At 46.2% G+C, this 23,242-nt stretch overlaps 1 protein-coding gene across 2 annotated transcripts in view; it reads right to left on the bottom strand.

The window, feature by feature from the left end:
- DSCAM (DS cell adhesion molecule) overlaps nucleotides 1–23,242 on the bottom strand; it is a 656,562-nt gene that overhangs the window by 26,847 nt on the left and 606,473 nt on the right. For both annotated transcript variants that reach the window (XM_075334961.1, XM_075334962.1), the window contains exon 32: nucleotides 17,881–18,183. In XM_075334961.1, the coding sequence (XP_075191076.1) occupies nucleotides 17,881–18,183 (303 nt within the window). The remainder of the gene's footprint in view (nucleotides 1–17,880; nucleotides 18,184–23,242) is intronic.

The following is a 23,242-nucleotide window of genomic DNA, read 5'->3' as shown; positions in this document are numbered from 1 at the left end:
CATACAGAATAATGGGCCCCACATAGCCCTCCATACAGAATAATGAGCCCCACATAGTCCTCCATGCAGAATAATGGGCCCCACATAGCCCTCCATACAGAATAATGGCCCCACATAGCACTCCATACAGAATAATGGGCTCCACATAGCCCTCCATACAGAATAATGGCACCACATAGCTCTCCATACAGAATAATGGGCCCCACATAGACCTCCATACAGAATAATGGGCCTCACATAGCTCTCCATACAGAATAATGGGCCCCACATAGCCCACCATACAGAATAATGGGCCCCACATACCCCTCCATACAGAATAATGTGCCCCACATAGTCCTCCATACAGAATAATGGGCCCCACATAGCCCTCCATACAGAATAATGGGCCCCACATAGCCCTCCATACAGAATAATGGGCCCTACATAGCCCTCCATACAGAATAATGGGCCCCACATAGCCCTCCATACAGAATAATGGCCCCACATAGCCCTCCATACAGAATAATGGGCTCCACATAGCCCTCCATACAGAATAATGGCACCACATAGCTCTCCATACAGAATAATGGGCCCCACATAGCCCTCCATACAGAATAATGGGCCCCACATAGCCCTCCATACAGAATAATGGGCCCTCTTCGGTAGAAATAGCGGAGGCGTTCCAAAAATTCTATGAGTCCTTATATAATCTAGAGACAAATGACCCTGCGAAGTCAAAATCATCATCTTTTGAAAGAAAAATTTCAGAGTACCTCAGAGAAGCAAAAATGCCGAGGTTGGAAGATTCTGACATAGCTATGTTGGAAACTCCAATCTCAAAGCAAGAACTGGTGGACGCAATTACGTCATCAAAACCGGGAAAAGCTCCAGGGCCGGATGGCCTTCCCCTGATTTACTATAAAAAATTTACAGAGATGATATCTCCACACCTCCTGTCAGCATTTAATTCCAGGGCCTCGGAGGGCTCAACCCCTAATGCAGATTCGTTGAGAGCACATATTACGGTATTACCAAAAATAGGGAAAGATCCAACACAATGCGCCAGTTATCGCCCGATATCCCTGCTGAATGTGGACACAAAATTATTTGCCAAGATCTTAGCGAACAGGTTGGCTCCTATTCTTTCTTCAATAATTCATCCAGACCAGGCGGGCTTCATGGCGGGCCGTGAGGCACGGGATAATACTGTTAAGGCCATTAATCTGATACATAAAGCTAAAATGGGGGGTCTACCGTCTATGCTTCTGTCAACAGATGCCGAAAAGGCTTTCGACAGAGTAGACTGGACCTTTATGGAAGCCACGCTCGGTTGTCTTGGGTTGGGACGCGGCATGATGAATTGGATCATGTCTTTATACTCGGTACCCTCGGCAAGAGTCCGGGTAAATGGGATTCTGTCCGACCCATTTAAAATATCTAACGGCACCCGGCAAGGATGCCCATTATCTCCGCTAATCTTCATCCTGACGCTAGAACCCTTCCTCAGACATGTACGAGCCAATTCTGATATTACAGGGATTGGGGTTGGCCAGGCAACACATAAAGTAGCTGCATATGCGGATGATCTTCTGTTTTTCGTTTCGGCACCAAGGATTTCGCTCCCAAACTTAATGAGGGAGTTTCAGAAATTCTCCAGCCTATCAAACTTTAAGATAAATTTCACAAAATCTGAGGCGCTCAACATAAATCTTACTTTTAAAGAAGTGGAAGAGTTGAAAACATCGTTTAGTTTTCGATGGGCAGCCCAATCCCTAAATTACCTGGGGGTACGTCTGACCAGTGACTTGGGTCTACTTTACTCACAGAACTTCCCATCTCTGTTATCTAGTATCAGGAAAGACTGTGACAGATGGGGGAAATTATTATTCTCCTAGTTTGGCAGATGCCAGATATATAAAATGAATGTCCTACCCAGAATTCTTTACCTGTTACAGGCGCTCCCAATCAAAATACCGTCTGGATTCTTCAAATCTCTGGAATCCATTCAGTCTTCGTTCATTTGGGGAGGTAAATCGGCACGCATAAAAAGAGCTATCTTACACAGGACCAAGGGGGGTGGGGGGATTGGGTTGCCAGATATAAGAAGATATCACTTAGCTGGGCATCTTACTAGAATGATTGACTGGTGCAGGAATGGGTCTCAGAAGGCGTGGATACAGATAGAGCAGTCCTTTTCCCCAATACCCCTCAACAAATTACCGTGGGTACTCTCTGAGGTCCCTGCAAGATTGAAATCACATCCAACTATCGGACCAACCGTGACATACTGCAATACTGGGAAGGTGCAATCGGAGTTGATACCCAGACACTCGAGCCTGACACCGATCTTGAGCCATCCTGCTTTTGAACCAGGTAGAACAGACCCGGTATTTCAGGCATGGGTTCGGGGCGGGGTGGACCGGGTGGAAGACTTTGGGATTCGGGACAACTGGCCGCAGGTGGAGGGTTTGGGGGTTAGACAGGATCCCATCCCACTGGGTCTATGGAGATGCTTACAACTGACGCATTTTTTCAGTAGTCTCCCAGCTAGGACCCACTTTCAACGTCCTAAGACACAGTTTGAAAAATTGTGTATGGGTTCAGGCACAATACGACATTCGCTTTCAGTGGTTTATTCACTTTTGTCTTCGTCCCCTGACCAACAACTTCCCCCGTTTGCTTCACAATGGGAATGTGATTTGGGTATCCAGCTGACACCAATACAGTGGGAACGGATCTTCAGATTGGCACACGCATCTTCCATCAGCTCCAGGTTCCAGGAGGCTAGCTATAAACTGTTATCCAGATGGTACAGAGTACCCTCCAGGTTACATGTCATGTTTCCAACAGTAGACCCCACATGTTGGAGATGTGGCACAGCAGAGGGTAACATTTTACATGTGTTTTGGGGGTGTGAGGCGATCCGGCCCTTCTGGAAGGGAGTGTCCGACACCATTCGCCAGGTTACTGGCAATGACGAGGAGCTGGGACCTGCTGCTGCCCTATTGCATCACTGTGGGGTCCCTGAAAAACCTACAAGAATTCTTTGAGGAAATTCCTTATTATGGCTGCGAGAGTATGCATACCTGAAAGATGGAGGAGCACGACCCCTCCCACGTTGGTCCAATGGATCAATAAGGTCAATGACCTCATGTACATGGAGGATTTAACCTCCTCGCTGCATGATACATATGAGAAATTCTGGTCCACTTGGCGAGAATGGTTGGACTTCCAACATTCAGAGGAATATAGCGTCCTGGTGGGGGGCGATGTGGCTGCCGATGGAACCGCAGTCCGCAACACTTAGCTGAATTCCCCTCCCTACCCCCCCTCTTCCCTCCCTCTCTTCCCCTCCCCCTCCCATCTTTCTTCCTACTTTTCTATTCTTCTCACACGGATTGCCTAATAACTTCTCTTTCTTCTCTAGCCTTTCTACTATCTTTCTTGTTTCACATGTATTTGTGAGTCACCTTCGTTATCTGTTTTAATGTGAATCTGTATTAAAGAAAAAGTGTGGTGGAACCTAGACTTATCAGGAACCCGGGAGGAGATATATGAAGGAACGTGATTCAGCAAGATACAAATATATATTTCCCGTTTGGCATCTTGTTAATGATATATGTATTGTAGCGCAAATTGGCCTGATTGGTCATAAGAACTGTATTATGTTATGTTGAAGGTTTTCACTTAAAAATAAAGAATTTTAAAAAAGAATAATGGGCCCCACATAGCCCTCCATACAGAATAATGGGCCCTACATAGCCCTCCATACAGAATAATGGGACCCACATAGTCCTCCATACAGAATAATGGGCCCCTCATAGTCCTCCATACAGAAGTAATGGGCCCCACATAGTCCTCCATACAGAATAATGGGCCCCACATAGTCCTCCATACAGAATAATGGGCCCCACATAGTCCTCCATACAGAATAATGGACCCCACATAGTCCTCCATACAGAATTATGGGCCCCACATAGCCCTCCATACAGAATAATGGGCCCCACATAGCCCTCCATACAGAATAATGGCCCCACATAGTCCTCCATACAGAATAATGGGCCCCACATAGCCCTCCATACAGAATAATGGGCCCCACATAGTCCTCCATACAGAATAATGGGCCCCACATAGTCCTCCATACAGAATAATGGGCCCCACATAGCCCTCCATACAGAATAATGAGCCCCACATAGTCCTCCATATAGAATAATGGCCCCACATAGCCCTCCATACAGAATAATGAGCCCCACATAGTCCTCCATATAGAATAATGGCCCCACATAGTCCTCCATACAGAATAATGGCCCCACATAGCCCTCCATACAGAATAATGGACCCCACATACCCCTCCATACAGAATAATGGGCCCCACAGACGTTTCCATACAGAATAATGGGCCCCACATAGCCCTCCATACAGAATAATGGACCCCACATAGTCCTCCATACAGAATAATGGGCCCCACATAGCTCTCCATACAGAATAATGGGCCCCACATACCCCTCCATACAGAATAATGGGCCCCACAGACGTTTCCATACAGAATAATGGGCCCCACATAGTCTTCCATACAGAATAATGGGCCCCACATAGTCCTCCATACAGAATAATGGGCCCCACATAGCCCTCCATACAGAATAATGGGCTCCACATAGTCCTCCATACAGAATAATGGGCCCCACATAGCCCTCCATACAGAATAATGGGCCCCACATAGTCCTCCATACAGAAAAATGTGCCCCACATAGTCCTCCATATAGAATAATGGGCCCCACATAGTCCTCCATACAGAATAATGGGCCCCACATAGTCCTCCATACAGAATAATGGGCCCCACATAGTCCTCCATACAGAATAATGGGCCCCACATAGTCCTCCATACAGAATAATGGGCCCCACATAGCCCTCCATACAGAATAATGGACCCCACATAGCTCTCCATACAGAATAATGGGCCCCACATAGCTATCCATACAGAATAATGGGCCCCACATAGCTATCCATACAGAATAATGGGCCCCACATAGCCCTCCATACAGAATAATGGGCCCCACATAGTCCTCCATACAGAAAAATGTGCCCCACATAGTCCTCCATATAGAATAATGGGCCCCACATAGTCCTCCATACAGAATAATGGGCCCCACATAGTCCTCCATACAGAATAATGGGCCCCACATAGTCCTCTATACAGAATAATGGGCCCCACATAGCCCTCCATACAGAATAATGGGCCCCACATAGAATAATGGGCCCCACATAGCCCTCCATACAGAATAATGGGCCCCACATAGTCCTCCATACAGAATAATGGGCCCCACATAGTCCTCCATACAGAATAATGGGCCCCACATAGTCCTCCATACAGAATAATGGGCCCCACATAGCCCTCCATACAGAATAATGGACCCCACATAGCTCTCCATACAGAATAATGGGCCCCACATAGCTATCCATACAGAATAATGGGCCCCACATAGCTATCCATACAGAATAATGGGCCCCACAGACCTTTCCATACAGAATAATGGGCCCCACATAGCCCTCCATACAGAATAATGGGCCCCACAGACCTTTCCATACAGAATAATGGGCCCCACATAGTCCTCCATACAGAATAATGGGCCCCACATAGTCCTCCATACAGAATAATGGGCCCCACATAGTCCTTCATACAGAATAATGGACCCCACATAGTCCTCCATACAGAATAATGGGCCCCACATAGTCCTCTATACAGAATAATGGGCCCCACATAGCCCTCCATACAGAATAATGGGCCCCACATAGAATAATGGGCCCCACATAGCCCTCCATACAGAATAATGGGCCCCACATAGTCCTCCATACAGAATAATGGGCCCCACATAGTCCTCCATACAGAATAATGGGCCCCACATAGCCCTCCATACAGAATAATGGGCCCCACATAGTCCTCCATACAGAATAATGGGCCCCACATAGTCCTCCATACAGAATAATGGGCCCCACATAGTCCTCCATACAGAATAATGGGCCCCACATAGTCCTCCATACAGAATAATGGGCTCCACATAGTCCTCCATACAGAATAATGGGCCCCACATAGTCCTCCATACAGAATAATGGGCCCCACATAGTCCTCCATACAGAATAATGGGCCCCACATAGTCCTCCATACAGAATAATGGGCCCCACATAGCCCTCCATACAGAATAATGGGCCCCACATAGTCCTCCATACAGAATAATGGGCCCCACATAGTCCTCCATACAGAATAATGGGCCCCACATAGTCCTCCATACAGAATAATGGGCCCTGCATAGCCCTCCATACAGAATAATGGGCCCCACATAGCCCTCCATACAGAATAATGGGCCCCACATAGTCCTCCATACAGAATAATGGGCCCCACATAGTCCTCCATACAGAATAATGGGCCCCACATAGTCCTCCATACAGAATAATGGGCCCTGCATAGCCCTCCATACAGAATAATGGGCCCCACATAGTCCTCCATACAGAATAATGGGCCCCACATAGTCCTCCATACAGAATAATGGGCCCTGCATAGCCCTCCATACAGAATAATGGGCCCCACATAGTCCTCCATACAGAATAATGGGTTCATGCACAGAACTACAACCCCCAACATGTCGATGATACACTCCATACATAGGACATTCCATGGATGATGAGTGTTATGGTGCAGGCTATACAGCTGGTTGCCTCCTATATATAGAGGCCTCCTCCTCTGGATGAGGACTATGGATCACTGAATGTGGAGGCTGCAGTTTTATAGTTAGGAGCCGCGGCCACTTATGGGTGATTTCCTCCATCTACAGTAATGATCTGTCTGACATGATTTATACAACACCCAGCCCCTGCCGCGCTCAGCTGCTTCCTTCTCCTCCAATGCAAAGCATGTTCTCCATCCAATATCTATCCTGTGTGTCCTTAAAGGGCAGATCCATCACAGAATCCAAAATAGGTTCCTTCTGTGGTGTCTAATCTCTTCATATATCCTTATAGTGGCTGGAGGTTTGATTTTCAGGGCTCCAAATCTCCACCAAAGTGATACAATTCTCTCTCTCTGCAGCCACCACTAGAGGGAGCTCAGGAGCGGAATGATTAATACACTGAATTCTGCTCCCTCTAGTGGTGACTGCAGAATTTCATCATACATTTCAAATCTACATAAAAAAGTATGTCCCATTTTTTCTTCTCCTTTCACATCCAGAGCTGCATGGGCAAAGTTACCAGTGTTGGACTATGCACATGATATTTGGTGATCATTGTGCCATTCTCTGCCCCCCTCACAATGCATGAGTTGTGTCCCTATAAGAGCAGGACACAAGAGCTTTGGTGCTGGCGCCACCTATAGGCAAACAATGAGTTAATCTTTTATCTTTCCCTATCAGTGATAAAACGGTGTTTCTTTTACTTCAGCTTTCCCTGGAGTCCAAACAACCTAAAACAGGAGCTGCCGCGCATACCGGAATCCATAAACCACTCTATAAGAATCCGCACACTCACTGGGGATAGAGCGGAGCAACTCCGACCCCGTCTACAAGGGGAGAAGCCATTATCTGCTGAGAAACTGGAGAGCAATCGATGAGCAGCGACACGCACAGCGGAGAAACTATGTGTGAGGAGGAAAGAAGCAGCATACATCATCCGATAGGACAGGTACAAGCCAAGTGCCATATTACAGTAGGTACCGTATATAACAGTACACAGGGGCAGTATTATAGCAGTTATATTCTTGTACATAGGGGGCAGTATTATAGTAGTTATATTCTTGTACATAGGAGCAGTATTATAGTAGTCTATATTCTTGTACATAGGGGCAGTATTATAGTAGTTATATTCTTGTACATAGGGGGCAGTATTATAGTAGTTATATTCTTGTACATAGGGGCAGTATTATAGTAGTTATATTCTTGTACATAGGAGCAGTATTATAGTAGTTATATTCTTGTACATAGGGGGCAGTATTATAGTAGTTATATTCTTGTACATAGGGGGCAGTATTATAACAGTTATATTCTTGTACATAGGGGCAGTATTATAGTAGTTATATTCTTGTACATAGGAGCAGTATTATAGTAGTTATATTCTTCTACATAGGGGCAGTATTATAGTAGTTATATTCTTGTACATAGGGGCAGTATTATAGTAGTTATATTCTTGTACATAGGGGCAGTATTATAGCAGTTATATTCTTGTATATAGGCGGCAGTATTATAGCAGTTATATTCTTGTATATAGGCGGCAGTATTATAGTAGTTATATTCTTGTACATAGGGGCAGTATTATAGTAGTTGTCATGGCCAAACGTTTTGAGAATGACACCAAAATGCTATTTTCACCTGATCTGTTCCCTCTGGTTCTTAATTGTGTTTGTCTGATGTTTACATCACATACAGAAATATAATTGCAATCATATTATGAGACCAGAAGGTTCTATTGACAGTTAGAATGAGTTAATGCAGCAAGTCAATATTTGCAGTGTTGACCCTTCTTCTTCAGGACCTCTGCAATTCTCCCTGGCATTGTCTCAATCACCTTCTGGAGCAAATCCTGACTGATAGCTGTCCATTCTTGCATAAGCAATGCTTGCATTTTGCCAGAATTTGTTGGTTTTTGTTTGTCCACCCGTCTCTTGATGATTGCCCACAAGTTCTCAATGGGATTAAGATCTGGGGAGTTTCCAGGACATGGACCCAAAATCTCTATGTTTTGTTCCATGAGCCATTTAGTGATCACCTTTGCTTTATGGCAAGGTGCTCCATCATGCTGGAAAAGGCATTGTTGGGCGCCAAACTGCTCTTGGACAGTTGGGAGAAGTTGCTCTTGGAGGACATTCTGGTCCCATTCTTTATTCATGGCTGTGTTTTTAGGCAAGACTGTGAGTGGTGCGATTCCCTTGGCTGAGAAGCAACCCCGCACATGAATGGTTTCAGGATGCTTAACAGTTGGCATGAGACAAGACTGGTGCTAGCGCTCACCTCTTCTTCTCCTAATAAGCTGTTTTCCAGATGTCCCAAACAATCGAAAAGGGATTCATCTGAGAAATGACTTTACCCCAGTCCTCAGCAGTCCACTCCCTGTACCTTTTGCAGAATATCAGTCGGTCCCTGATGTTTTTTCTGGAGAGAAGAGGCTTCTTTGCTGCCCTCCTTGAAACCAGGCCTTGCTCAGCAGTCTCCGCCGCACAGTGCGTGCAGAAGCACTCACACCAGCCTGCTGCCATTGCTGCGCTAGCTCGCCACTGCTGGGAGTCCCATCCCGCAGCTGAAACAGTTTTAAGATATGGTCCTGGCGTTTGCTGGTCTTTCTTGGGCGCCCTGGAGCCTTTTTGGCAACAATGGAAGCTCTCGCCTTGAAGTTCTTGATGATGCGATAGATTGTTGACTGAGGTGCAATCTTTGTAGCTGCGATACTCTTCCCTGTTAGGCCATTTTTGATGCAGAGCAATGATGGCTGCACGTGTTTCTTTAGAGATAACCATGGTTAACTGAAAAGAAACAATGATACCAAGCACCAGCCTCCTTTTAAAGTGTCCAGAGGTGTCATTCTTACTTAATCATGACTGATTGATCGCCAGCCCTGTCCTCATCAACACCCACACCTGTGTTAATGGAACAATCACTAAAACAATGTTAGCTGCTCCTTTTAAGGCTGGAATGCAATGATGTTGAAATGTGTTTTGGGGGTGAAAGTTCATTTTCTTAACCAATATTGACTTTGTAAGTAATTGCTGTTAAGCTGATCACTCTTTATGACATTCTGGAGTATATGCAAATTGCCATTAGAAAAACTGAAGCAGTAGACTTTGTAAAAATTAATATTTGTAGCATTCTCAAAACTTGACTGTACTGTTGTTCATAGAGGCAGTATTATAGTAGTTATATTCTTGTACATTGGGGTAGTATAGTAGTTATATTCTTGTACATAGGGGCAGTATTATAGTAGTTATATTCTTGTACATAGGGGCAGTATTATAGTAGTTATATTCTTGTACATAGGAGCAGTATTATAGTAGTTATATTCTTGTACATAGGAGCAGTATTATAGTAGTTATATTCTTGTACATAGGGGGCAGTATTATAGTAGTTATATTCTTGTACATAGGGGCAGTATTATAGTAGTTATATTCTTGTACATAGGGAGCAGTATTATAGTAATTATATTCTTGTACATAGGGGGCAGTATTATAGTAGTTTTATTCTTGTACATAGGGGCAGTATTATAGTAGTTATATTCTTGTACATAGGAGCAGTATTATAGTAGTTATATTCTTGTACATAGGAGCAGTATTATAGTAGTTATATTCTTGTACATAGGGGCAGTATTATAGTAGTTATATTCTTGTACATAGGGGACAGTATTATAGTAGTTATATTCTTGTACATAGGGGACAGTATTATAGTAGTTATATTCTTGTACATAGGGGCAGTATTATAGTAGTTATATTCTTGCACATAGGGAGCAGTATTATAGTAATTATATTCTTGTACATAGGGGGCAGTATTATAGTAGTTTTATTCTTGTACATAGGGGCAGTATTATAGTAGTTATATTCTTGTACATAGGAGCAGTATTATAGTAGTTATATTCTTGTACATAGGAGCAGTATTATAGTAGTTATATTCTTGTACATAGGGGCAGTATTATAGTAGTTATATTCTTGTACATAGGAGCAGTATTATAGTAGTTATATTCTTGTACATAGGGGGCAGTATTATAGTAGTTATATTCTTGTACATAGGGGCAGTATTATAGTAGTTATATTCTTGTATATAGGAGCAGTATTATAGTAGTTATATTCTTGTACATAGGAGCAGTATTATAGTAGTTATATTCTTGTACATAGGAGCAGTATTATAGTAGTTATATTCTTGTACATAGGGGCAGTATTATAGTAGTTATATTCTTGTACATAGGAGCAGTATTATAGTAGTTATATTCTTGTACATAGGAGCAGTATTATAGTAGTTATATTCTTGTACATAGGGGCAGTATTATAGTAGTTATATTCTTGTACATAGGGGCAGTATTATAGTAGTTATATTCTTGTACATAGGGGGCAGTATTATAGTAGTTATATTCTTGTACATAGGGGCAGTATTATAGTAGTTATATTCTTGTACATAGGGGCAATATTATAGTAGTTATATTCTTGTACATAGGGGGCAGTATTATAGTAGTTATATTCTTGTACATAGGGGCAGTATTATAGTAGTTATATTCTTGTACATAGGGAGCAGTATTATAGTAGTTATATTCTTGTACATAGGGGCAGTATTATAGTAGTTATATTCTTATACATAGGGGGCAGTATTATAGTAGTTATATTCTTGTACATAGGGGCAATATTATAGTAGTTATATTCTTGTACATAGGGGGCAGTATTATAGTAGTTATATTCTTGTACATAGGGGCAATATTATAGTAGTTATATTCTTGTACATAGGGGGCAGTATTATAGTAGTTATATTCTTGTACATAGGGGCAGTATTATAGTAGTTATATTCTTGTACATAGGGAGCAGTATTATAGTAGTTATATTCTTGTACATAGGAGCAGTATTATAGTAGTTATATTCTTATACATAGGGGGCAGTATTATAGTAGTTATATTCTTGTACATAGAAGGCAGTATTATAGAAGTTATATTCTTGTACATAGGGGCAGTATTATAGTAGTTATATTCTTGTACATAGGGGCAGTATTATAGTAGTTATATTTTTGCACGTAGGGGGCAGTATTATAGTAGTTATATTCTTGTACATAGGAGCAGTATTATAGTAGTTATATTCTTATACATAGGGGGCAGTATTATAGTAGTTATATTCTTGTACATAGAGGGCAGTATTATAGTAGTTATATTCTTGTACATAGGGGCAGTATTATAGTAGTTATATTCTTGTACATAGGGGCAGTATTATAGTAGTTATATTCTTGTACATAGGAGCAGTATTATAGTAGTTATATTTTTGCACGTAGGGGGCAGTATTATCGTAGGAAAATCAAGGAATCCTGCAGCTGGGTTATCCAAAAAATCCATACTGTATTAATAGAAAAAATACAAACCCCTTCACCAATCCATTAGAAAACATTTAAAACACATGGCATACATATTTCGGACACAACTTCTTAATCATTTCTTCTGTTATTGCTCGAGACCTTAGTATTGTCATTGATACATTGTTACAGATATAACAGACCCCAGTAGTTGTCTTTTCATAGGTTAGCGCATCAAAAGTATAATTAGAGGTGCAAGCTCTGGACTATCGGCGGCACTTAACCTTTTTTTTCTTACATCTTAAAGTAGAGGTCGTACGGGATAGACATAGAGCTAAATGATACAACACTGTATGCCTGCAGCCAGCACTAGGGGGAGCTCACAGCATATTGTTTTATTATTAGGTACGTCCAGTATGCAATAGGCTACTGAGCTCCCCCTAGTGGTGGCTGCAGCAAGTCAGATTTTTATCTTTTAAAGCTATATCTATACTATACAGATATATTAACATAGAATATTCAACATATGTGGTGAACAGTCACTTTTAGTTTCATGGCCCTTTAAATAAATCTTCAGCTTAGCCACGATGGACACAAATGAATGCCCGAAAGCTGCTCCAGCTTCATTACTATACTGTCAGAAGATATTGTTGATACGAGGCGTCTGCCAGGCACAATTAAAATTACAAAAGCATGAAATTAAAATGTAGAATCTTTTTCGGACTAACTTAAAAAAAAAGAAAAAAAAAAAGATTAAAAAAAAAAAAAAAAAAGAATGTTCCGTCCTGATGTTGAGCTGTTAAATACGCGGCTTGTCAAACCATTGCTGGTTGGTTGGTTTTCTGACAAGTAAAACTATTTTTTTTTTGTTTCCACAACATTCTTGTTATGAAAATCCTCAGGTTTAAAAATAACCCAGCGGCGTCGGCGTCTGACAGGTGAATCGCGTGTGGCGGCACGATGCAACGGGCGGATTGTTTCCAGCGAGTCTAGAAAATGTCACCCTTTGGTTCTAACCATTGTTTACCCACAGAGGAGAGCGGCCACATAAAGGTTCTCTGCCGGCTGTGACACTGGCGGCAAACAATAAGCACAGGGACCGCAGAGGCCACTGATTCTTAAAGGGACGTCATCTTAAAGCGACATTATGCCTTCAGAAAGTTTTCCTATTAGTGCTGAAACAGTTGCAACTATTACCCTCAATAAATGGCCCCCGAGGAGCCAAAACGACGGCTAAACTGAGACAGCTCCGCCCACTTTCCCTGCACTGTCATGTGACTTATGCTTGGGATATTTAAAGGGACACACTGTTACGAACCGGCGCCGCCATAGCCGCAAGCAGCCTGCTGCGGTTCCTGTTGCGCCCAGGCGCCGGCTGCCGTTCTTGGCCGTGCCTCGGGTCGTCCAGTTGGCTGTTCCTTCCACCATGTCTAAGTGTGGAGAGGCGGCTAGTGCGCATGCGTGCGCTGATTTACCCCAGCCAGAGTTTAAGCCCGGTGTTTTGCCTAGTGAGCATGCTCAGCCTGATTGTGTTATGTCTGAGACTAAGTCCTCAGTTCAGGCTACTGAGCATGCCCCCACAATTAACCCTAACAGCCTCTTTGCACAGGAACTTGGACTTCGTGCGGTGTCTAAGTTCTGGGATGTGCCTACTGAGCATGCTCAAACTGATAGTCTGCTTTCTGAGCCTGTTGCTCAGGCTACTGGGCATGCTCAGGCACTTAGTGCATCAGAGGCTAGGTTCGGTAAGGACCTCACTGAGCATGTCCGTGAGGTGGCAGGCCCTGATAGGGCAGAGGGTGTCAGGTGTCCTGATGACGTGGCAACTCCGGACTGGCTCACAGAGGCCCGCCCCTATGATCTGGCACCTCAGTATTGGTCGTCAGACGATGACTGGTGAAGTGTTTGGGGCGTGGCTGCCATGAGGTCATCAATGACGTGGCGGTTCCGGATAGGTCGCATGTGACGTCACTGATGACATGGCACTCTGCTATTGGACCTTGGTGGTTCCCCCCTGGGTTTGGGGCGGACCCAGGTTATAAAAGGGGCTGGAGACAACATGGAGGTGCGCAGTCTTCACATTTGCTCAGTCAGAGCACACCTCCATGTTAGAGCCTCATTGCGGCATAAGCCTATGTTGGGAAGCGGTAGGTAGGGTTAGGCGAACGGTGCCTGTCACGCCAAGATTCGTGGCTCGGCACATCAGGGTCAGGCGCCGTGCTTCCCTCCTGCCGTTCCAGTCTTGCTTTAGCAGCCCAGTGGCGTTAACTGGGTTGCGGCTGCTGTGCTTCCTGTCCAATTGTGCCCCCTACGCACACGGACAACGCACCTGCTGCGCCACCTGTCTGATTGTGCCCCCTACGTACACGGACAACGCACCTGCTGTGCCACCTGTCCGATTGTGCCCCCTACGTACACGGACAACGCACCTGCTGTGCCACCTGTCCGGTTGTGCCCCCTACGCGCACGGACAGTGTACCCCAGGACCCCTGTGGAGTTAACAGGGTGTTCCTTATCCTCCTCGGCTTCCCGGTCAACGCTACTGGTGTACCCATCTGGCCTGACGTGTCTTACACACACGTGGCCAGTCGAGAGGTGGCCAGAAACGCTAATCGGAGGACCGCTCGGCCTGACGTGTCCTACACACGTGGCCGACAGGGTGCTTTCGTGGCGGTCTTCCGGTCAACGCTACCTGGTTACCACACGGCCTGACGTCTTTCCTGCACACGTGGTTGGTGTAGCGCTAGGTGCACCAAAACGCTAATCGGGTTGTCGTCCGGTCTGACGTGTCCCAACACACGTGACCGGTTCCCAGAGTTCCTGGGTTATCTCAGAGCCATCCAGCTCTATAGTCTCCGCCTAACCCTCAGGTGCCAGCAGCTCCTTTGTCATCTGGAGCACGGTGGGCCCCGACTGGCGATTAGGATATATACCCCCTGGTCCTAATCTGCCGGTCCCCCCGTAACACACACCTTCATGATTTATCCATAGGATCCTCAGAGACTGGGGAAACAGTGGACCTCAGCGGCCTCTGAAGCTTCACTACTATAGGAAACAGCATAGCATAGCCCCCTCAGCAGCCCCTGTAATCCTGTCCACTGCATGCACATACATAATATTGTATGTGTGTATATATATATATATATATATATATATATATATATATATATATATATATATATATATATATATATATATATATAATTTTATTTTTATTCATTAATTTTTTTTTATTCGCATTTTAGCTCCAAATAGCTAAGATGTAAACACTTCCCTAAGGATGCGCCCTTATTGTCTTTTGTTTAAATACCTCTTAATGAGGCACGGCCTGGTGACATTAAAGAGGCATTCCCATTTCCATGATCCTATCTCAATATGTAGAAGGTATGATAATAATAATATTAGCAAATACCTCCAATTAGAAATGTAGTATAGTTCTCCTGATGTAGCCATGTCTCTTGCCTCATATGCAGGGCATTGCAGGAGCTTTGGTATCCAGGGTTATGTCCACTTATATATTGACAGTTAGTTGCTCATGGTTGTAAGCATGGATATCTTAGCTGCAATGCCCTGCACATGAGGTAAGAGAAATGTAGTATATTTCTCCTGATGTAGCCATGCCTCTGACCTCATATGCAGGGCATTATGGTAGCTTATATATCCAAGCCTATGACCACTCATATAGTGACAGTTATTCAGTTGATCGTGGTCATAACCATGGATACCTAAGGGTGGCTTTACATGCTGCGATATCCAGCCCGATATCGCTAGCATGAGACCTGCCCCCATCGTTTGTGCGCGTCGGGCATATCGCTGCCTGTCGCGCACAAAATCGCGCACCCCCGTCACACGGACTTACCTGTCCTTCGATGTCGCTGTGACCGGCGAACCGCCTCCTTTCTAAGGAGGCGGTCCGTTTGGCGTCACAGTGACGTCCCTAAGCGGCTGCCCAATGTAAGCGGAGGGGCGGAGATGATCGGGACGTAACATCCCGCCCACCTCCTTCCTTCCGCATTGTGGCCGGAGGCAGGTAAGGAGATGATCCTCGTCCCTGCAGCGTCACACGTAGCGATGTGTGCTGCCGCAGGGACGAGGATCAACTTCGCCCCAGCGACAGCAGCGATAACTAGCAGCGGACCCCCATGTCAACGAGGAGTGATTTTGGACGTTTTTGCAACGATCCAAAATTGCTCCTAGGAGTCACACACAATGAGATCGCTACAGCGGCCGGATGTGCGTCACAAAATCCGTGACCCCAACGAGATCGCTGTAGCGAAATCGTAGCGTGTAAAGCCCACTTAAGTTGCAATGCCCTGCACATGAGGTAAGAGAAATGTATAGTGTATAGAAATATATACAGTATGTATAGTTCTCCTCATATAGCCATGTCTTTTACCTCTTGCGCAGGACATTGCAGCTCATGTGTCCGTGGTTACGACCATGAGAAACTAACTAACTGTCACTATATGAGTGCACATAACCATGGATACCTAAGCTGCAATGCCCTGCACATGATGTAAGAGTCATGGCTATAGTAGGAGAACTATATGCTATAGGCTATGTTCACACAGGGCGTTTTTTCCATTGTTCATTGGTTTTATGCAAATCTACACTAATAAAAAGCTGCTTTTTACAGTACCAGGAAATCCTGATATTCCAGAAATCTCATGTACACAGACACACACTTTTTTTCCTGACTGAAAAGGCAAAATGCTGTTTTTGAAAGAATCAGTATGTCAATTCTTTCAGTGTTTTTGCAGCTTTTTTTTTTCCATCATTGACAGCAATAAAGAGTGAAAAAAAGCGCAGCTGCGGTGTTTGCATTTTTGGTCAATGAACCTAATTTTTCTTTTTAACATGTACTGTAGACAAATGACACCAAAAATATGTCATAAAAACAGCAAAAAAACGCAGCTTCTTTACTGCCAAGATCAGGCTTTGTTGCCAAAAAAAAAAAAAAAAAGCATAACAATGCCCTGTGTGAACATAGCCTTAATGATAGGATCTTTCAGATAGGAATAACCCTTTAAGTTTTGCCAAGCAAAAGCCGAGTCATTAGCCTTCCTTAAAGGGATTTTCCATCCTCTGGGGCAATTTTTATTTTCTTACTTTAATGCATGTATTTTTGACTAAAAACAATATTATTAATAAGGTTTTATTAAAAATTTTGCACTATAAGCGTCTGTAGTCTGCGGTCTACTCCTCCTCTCAGCCGAATTATGAGCACAAACCACATCAAAGCTGCAAAACTTATAATGAAACTGAATTCCAAAAATGATTTTTAGCCCCATATACATGCATTTAAGTAAATAAATAAATAAATTCCCCAGCGATGAACAAACCCTTTAAATCACCCATAATTGTAAAATATATCCAGCCACAGAACCAGTAGTGAAATGGGTTGCAATAGTATTTTTCACATGGGATATTTTTCACCCAGAGTAAATTTTTCACCCGGGGTCATTAATCTGAAATGTCCGAGAAACACGTACGTCATGGGCTTAAGATGGGGTGATGAGGGTGAGTGACGCGAGGATGGAGTTGCATCACCCGCTCTCCGGACAGGAGCGTGCAGCGTCACGTATTTCCATGCAGTTGCAAGCTCCTGTCCATGCCGGGTGATGTGACTCCATCCTCGTGCAGGTCACATGCAAGTGTGGATCCGGACTTAGGTGTAGCAATTATAGACAAGAGGAATAGTGGAATAGACCCAACAACAACCATGGCTTAGAATTACCATTGACTAAAGGTGTAGCCACCATATGTCAGGTCTGTGCATCATGGTAAGGGTTTGCTCAAAATCGGTGAGTGCAATCTTATTTTGATATCCAGCAAAGGTAAAATAGACATACAGGAATACCGGGCCTGAAGAAGGCCATAATGCACTTACCTGGCCGATGTGCCTTTGGAGCTGCCATATTTTGCACTTTTCCGCCGTCCAGAGGTTTGGGGGGTGATGCAGTAAATCTGCATATCCCGGACTCTGATGGAGTGCTGGAGGTCAGACTGTCCGTGTACTCATTAGTCCCTGCCGTCAGCTGCTCTGACGAGGTGTCTGATATGAAGCATTCTGTGATGGTGAATTTGGCGTGTCTCAGCTGCTCCTCCATCTTGGCGTGCTCGTAGGCTCTTGCCAGCTCTTCGTAAGTGGACGAGGCACTTTCTGTAGAGACCATGCTGCTCCGGGCTCGGTCTGGAAGAAATACGTACGGTCATTGATAGCGTATATTACTATGCATTTGACACATTTACTAAAGCAGGTATGAGTAAAGGGGGCTTTACATGCTATGATATCGTCGGGGTCACACGTTGTTAGTGACGCACATCCGGCGGCATTAACGTTATCGCAGCGTGTGACACTTATGTATGACATAAAACTATTGCAAAAGTGGCAAAAATCATTTGCCGCGGAGAGGTCGTTCTAAAACCAAAAATCGGTCACCTCTCATTAGCAATGTTGTTTGTCGTTCCCGAGGCAGCACACATCGCTATGTGTGACACCGCAGGAGCGAGGAACATCTGCAACCTGTGTCCCACCGGCTATGAGGAAGGAAGGAGGTGGGCGGGATGTTACGTCCCGCTCATCTCCGCTCCTCCGTTTCTATTGGCCGCCTGCTTAGTGACGTCACTGTGACGCCGAATGCACCTCCCCCTTGAAGGAGGGATTGTTCGGCGGTCACAGCGACGCCGCCGACCAGGTAAGTGCGTGTGACGCTGCCGTAGCGATAATGTTCGCTGCGGCAGCAATCACACGATATCTATGCACGACGGGGGCGGAGACTATCGCGCTCGGCATCGCTAGCATCGGCTAACAATATCGTAGCGTGTAAAGTACCATTAAGCCTCTGCCCTGGCAAAACCTGTTTGGGATGGGGTTACCTAAACCTGCCCCTTATTGAAGATTTTTTGCAAAAATTGAGGACAGTCTCAAGATTGTTGACAACTATGGTTACAAGGCTGTAGCCCCCATATTAGCAACGTTGGCATCTAACTAGGGCAATATAGAAATCGGACTACACCCGTGGACAATGGCAGAATAAAACGCTCCTCGGCCCTTTAATTTTTGGCAAATACAACCTCTGGTATTCCTGTGCATATGAGGTCCCATTGCTGTTGGCCTATCGCGGTCTTATTGTATACACACATAGGGCACTAACTTTAAAGTCTGGTAGAACAGTACCCTACTTGCATGGATTTTCCGCCTTCCTGTGGCCATCGATGGCATGCATAGTGGCACTGTATACATTGAGTGTCTGACCCCACCGGCCTCACATCCTGGCTGCATTTTCCAGCCTGTCCTCTATTTGCTGATATTGCTGGCCGGGTCTCACAGATGAAGAGGATTGGAAATATTGATCCAGGAGTCTCATATCTAAATGAACAGATGCAGCAGAGCTGGGCTTTCCGCTGTGCAGCTGCTGACGCTGGGATTTTTGCACTAATTTTGGCGTCTTTTAATTCTCTTAGATGGATAGTGGCCAGAGTCTCACGGAGCAGGATTTGCTTTCGGCACAGAATGGCAAGATAATCCGTAATCTCACAATATCAGAACCGGAAGCCTCCTGTACATGATCCCGGAATATTCTAGAGAATTCAGAGCCGAGTGTACGGGCGAAACAAGGGGCGAAACAAAGGGCGAAACAAGGGGCGAAACAAGGGACAATGAGGCCCCAGAACAAAACTTGTACTGGAGGCTCAGCCTAATACGGCCACAGTCAGTGGAGAGCGCAGGAGGTAACATAACAATACACAAAATAATTCACAAAGATATGTAACCAGAAGGCATAATGCACAGAAATACTGCACACCATCATGTCACAGGACAGGGGTAACGCACTCCATGATGGCACAGGAAAGGGGTAACGCACTCAGTGATGTCACAGGACAGGGGTAATGCGCTCCGTGATGTCACAGGACAGGGGTAACGCACTCCATGATGGCACAGGAAAGGGGTAACGCACTCAGTGATGGCACAGGACAGGGGTAATGCACTCAGTGATGGCACAGGACAGGGGTAATGCGCTCCGTGATGGCACAGGACAGGGGTAATGCGCTCCCTGATGGCACAGGACAGGGGTAATGCGCTCCCTGATGGCACAGGACAGGGGTAATGCGCTCCGTGATGGCACAGGACAGGGATAACGCGCTCCGTGATGGCACAGGACAGGGATAACGCGCTCCGTGATGGCACAGGACAGGGGTAATGCGCTCCGTGATGGCACAGGACAGGGGTAATACGCTCCGTGATGGCACAGGACAGGGATAACGCGCTCCGTGATGGTACAGGAAAGGGGTAACGCACTCAGTGATGGCACAGGACAGGGATAACGCGCTCCGTGATGGCACAGGACAGGGGTAATGCGCTCCGTGATGTCACAGGACAGGGGTAATGCGCTCCGTGATGTCACAGGACAGGAGTAATGCACTCCGTGATGGCACAGGACAGGGGTAATGCGCTCCGTGATGGCACAGGACAGGGGTAATGCGCTCCGTGATGGCACAGGACAGGGATAACGCGCTCCGTGATGGTACAGGAAAGGGGTAATGCGCTCCGTGATGTCACAGGCCAGGGGTAACGCACTCTGTGATGTCACAGGACAGGGGTAACGCACTCAGTGATGTCACAGGACAGGGGTAATGCGCTCCGTGATGTCACAGGACAGGGGTAATGCGCTCCGTGATGTCACAGGACAGGGGTAATGCACTCAGTAATGGCACAGGACAGGGGTAACTCGCTCCGTGATGTCACAGGACAGGGATAATGCACACAGTGATGTCACAGGACGGGGGTAATGCGCTCCGTGAGGTCAAAGGCCAGGGGTAACGCACTCTGTGATGGCACAGGACGGGGGTTCGCACTCCAATGATGTCACAGGACGGGGTAACGCACTCTGTGATGGCACAGGACAGAGGTAACGCGCTCCGTGATGTCACAGGACAGGGGTAACGCGCTCCGTGATGTCACAGGACAGGGGTAACACACTCCGTGATGTCACAGGACAGGGGTAATGCGCTCCGTGATGTCACAGGACAGAAGTAATGCGCTACGTGATGGCACAGGACAGGGGTAATGCGCTCCGTGATGGCACAGGACAGGGGTAATGCGCTCCGTGATGGCACAGGACAGGGATAACGCGCTCCGTGATGGTACAGGAAAGGGGTAATGCGCTCCGTGATGTCACAGGCCAGGGGTAACGCACTCTGTGATGTCACAGGACAGGGGTAACGCACTCAGTGATGTCACAGGACAGGGGTAATGCGCTCCGTGATGTCACAGGACAGGGGTAATGCGCTCCGTGATGTCACAGGACAGGGGTAACGCACTCAGTAATGGCACAGGACAGGGGTAACTCGCTCCGTGATGTCACAGGACAGGGATAATGCACACAGTGATGTCACAGGACGGGGGTAACGCGCTCCGTGAGGTCAAAGGCCAGGAGTAACGCACTCTGTGATGGCACAGGACGGGGGTTCGCACTCCAATGATGTCACAGGACGGGGGTTCGCACTCCAATGATGTCACAGGACAGAGGTAACGCGCTCCGTGATGTCACAGGACAGGGGTAACGCGCTCCGTGATGTCACAGGACAGGGGTAACGCGCTCCGTGATGTCACAGGACAGGGGTAACGCGCTCCGTGATGTCACAGGACAGGGGTAACGCGCTCCGTGATGTCACAGGACAGGGGTAACGCGCTCCGTGATGTCACAGGACAGGGGTAACACACTCCGTGATGTCACAGGACAGGGGTAACGCGCTCCGTGATGTTACAGGACAGGGATAACGCGCTCCGTGATGTCACAGGACAGGGGTAACGCACTCCGTGATGTCACAGGACAGGGGTAACGCGCTCCGTACAGGTATCATACACACAGTGATGTCACAGTACAGGGATCATACACACAGTGATGTCACAGTACAGGGATAATACACACAGTGATGTCACAGTACAGGGATAATACACACAGTGATGTCACAGCGCAGAGATAATACACACAGTGATGTCACAGTACAGGGACAATACACACAGTGATGTCACAGTACAGGGATAATACACACAGTGATGTCACAGTACAGGGATAATACACACAGTGATGTCACAGTACAGGGATAATACACACAGTGATGTCACAGTACAGGGGTAATACACACAGTGATGTCACAGTACAGGGGTAATACACACAGTGATGTCACAGTACAGGGGTAATAACACAGTGATGTCACAGTACAGGGATAATGCACACAGTGATGTCACAGTACAGGGATAATACACACAGTGATGTCACAGTACAGGGATAATAACACACAGTGATGTCACAGGACAGGGATAATGCGCTCCGTGATGGCACAGGACAGGGGTAATGCGCTCCGTGATGTCACAGGACAGGGGTAATGCGCTCCGTGATGTCACAGGACAGGAGTAATGCGCTCCGTGATGGCACAGGACAGGGATAATGCGCTCCGTGATGGCACAGGACAGGGGTAATGCGCTCCGTGATGGCACAGGACAGGGATAACGCGCTCCGTGATGGTACAGGAAAGGGGTAATGCGCTCCGTGATGTCACAGGCCAGGGGTAACGCACTCTGTGATGTCACAGGACAGGGGTAACGCACTCAGTGATGTCACAGGACAGGGGTAATGCGCTCCGTGATGTCACAGGACAGGGGTAATGCGCTCCGTGATGTCACAGGACAGGGGTAATGCGCTCAGTAATGGCACAGGACAGGGGTAACACACTCAGTAATGGCACAGGACAGGGGTAACTCGCTCCGTGATGTCACAGGACAGGGATAATGCACACAGTGATGTCACAGGACGGGGGTAATGCGCTCCGTGAGGTCAAAGGCCAGGGGTAACGCACTCTGTGATGGCACAGGACGGGGGTTCGCACTCCAATGATGTCACAGGACGGGGTAACGCACTCTGTGATGGCACAGGACAGAGGTAACGCGCTCCGTGATGTCACAGGACAGGGGTAACACACTCCGTGATGTCACAGGACAGGGGTAATGCGCTCCGTGATGTCACAGGACAGAAGTAATGCGCTACGTGATGGCACAGGACAGGGGTAATGCGCTCCGTGATGGCACAGGACAGGGGTAATGCGCTCCGTGATGGCACAGGACAGGGATAACGCGCTCCGTGATGGTACAGGAAAGGGGTAATGCGCTCCGTGATGTCACAGGCCAGGGGTAACGCACTCTGTGATGTCACAGGACAGGGGTAACGCACTCAGTGATGTCACAGGAC

The sequence above is a fragment of the Anomaloglossus baeobatrachus genome, chromosome 2 (assembly GCF_048569485.1).
Source record: "Anomaloglossus baeobatrachus isolate aAnoBae1 chromosome 2, aAnoBae1.hap1, whole genome shotgun sequence".
NCBI classification, from domain to species: Eukaryota; Metazoa; Chordata; class Amphibia; order Anura; family Aromobatidae; genus Anomaloglossus; species Anomaloglossus baeobatrachus.
Note: the sequence above shows the minus strand (reverse complement) of the source record. Positions and strands in the feature narration are given on the sequence as shown.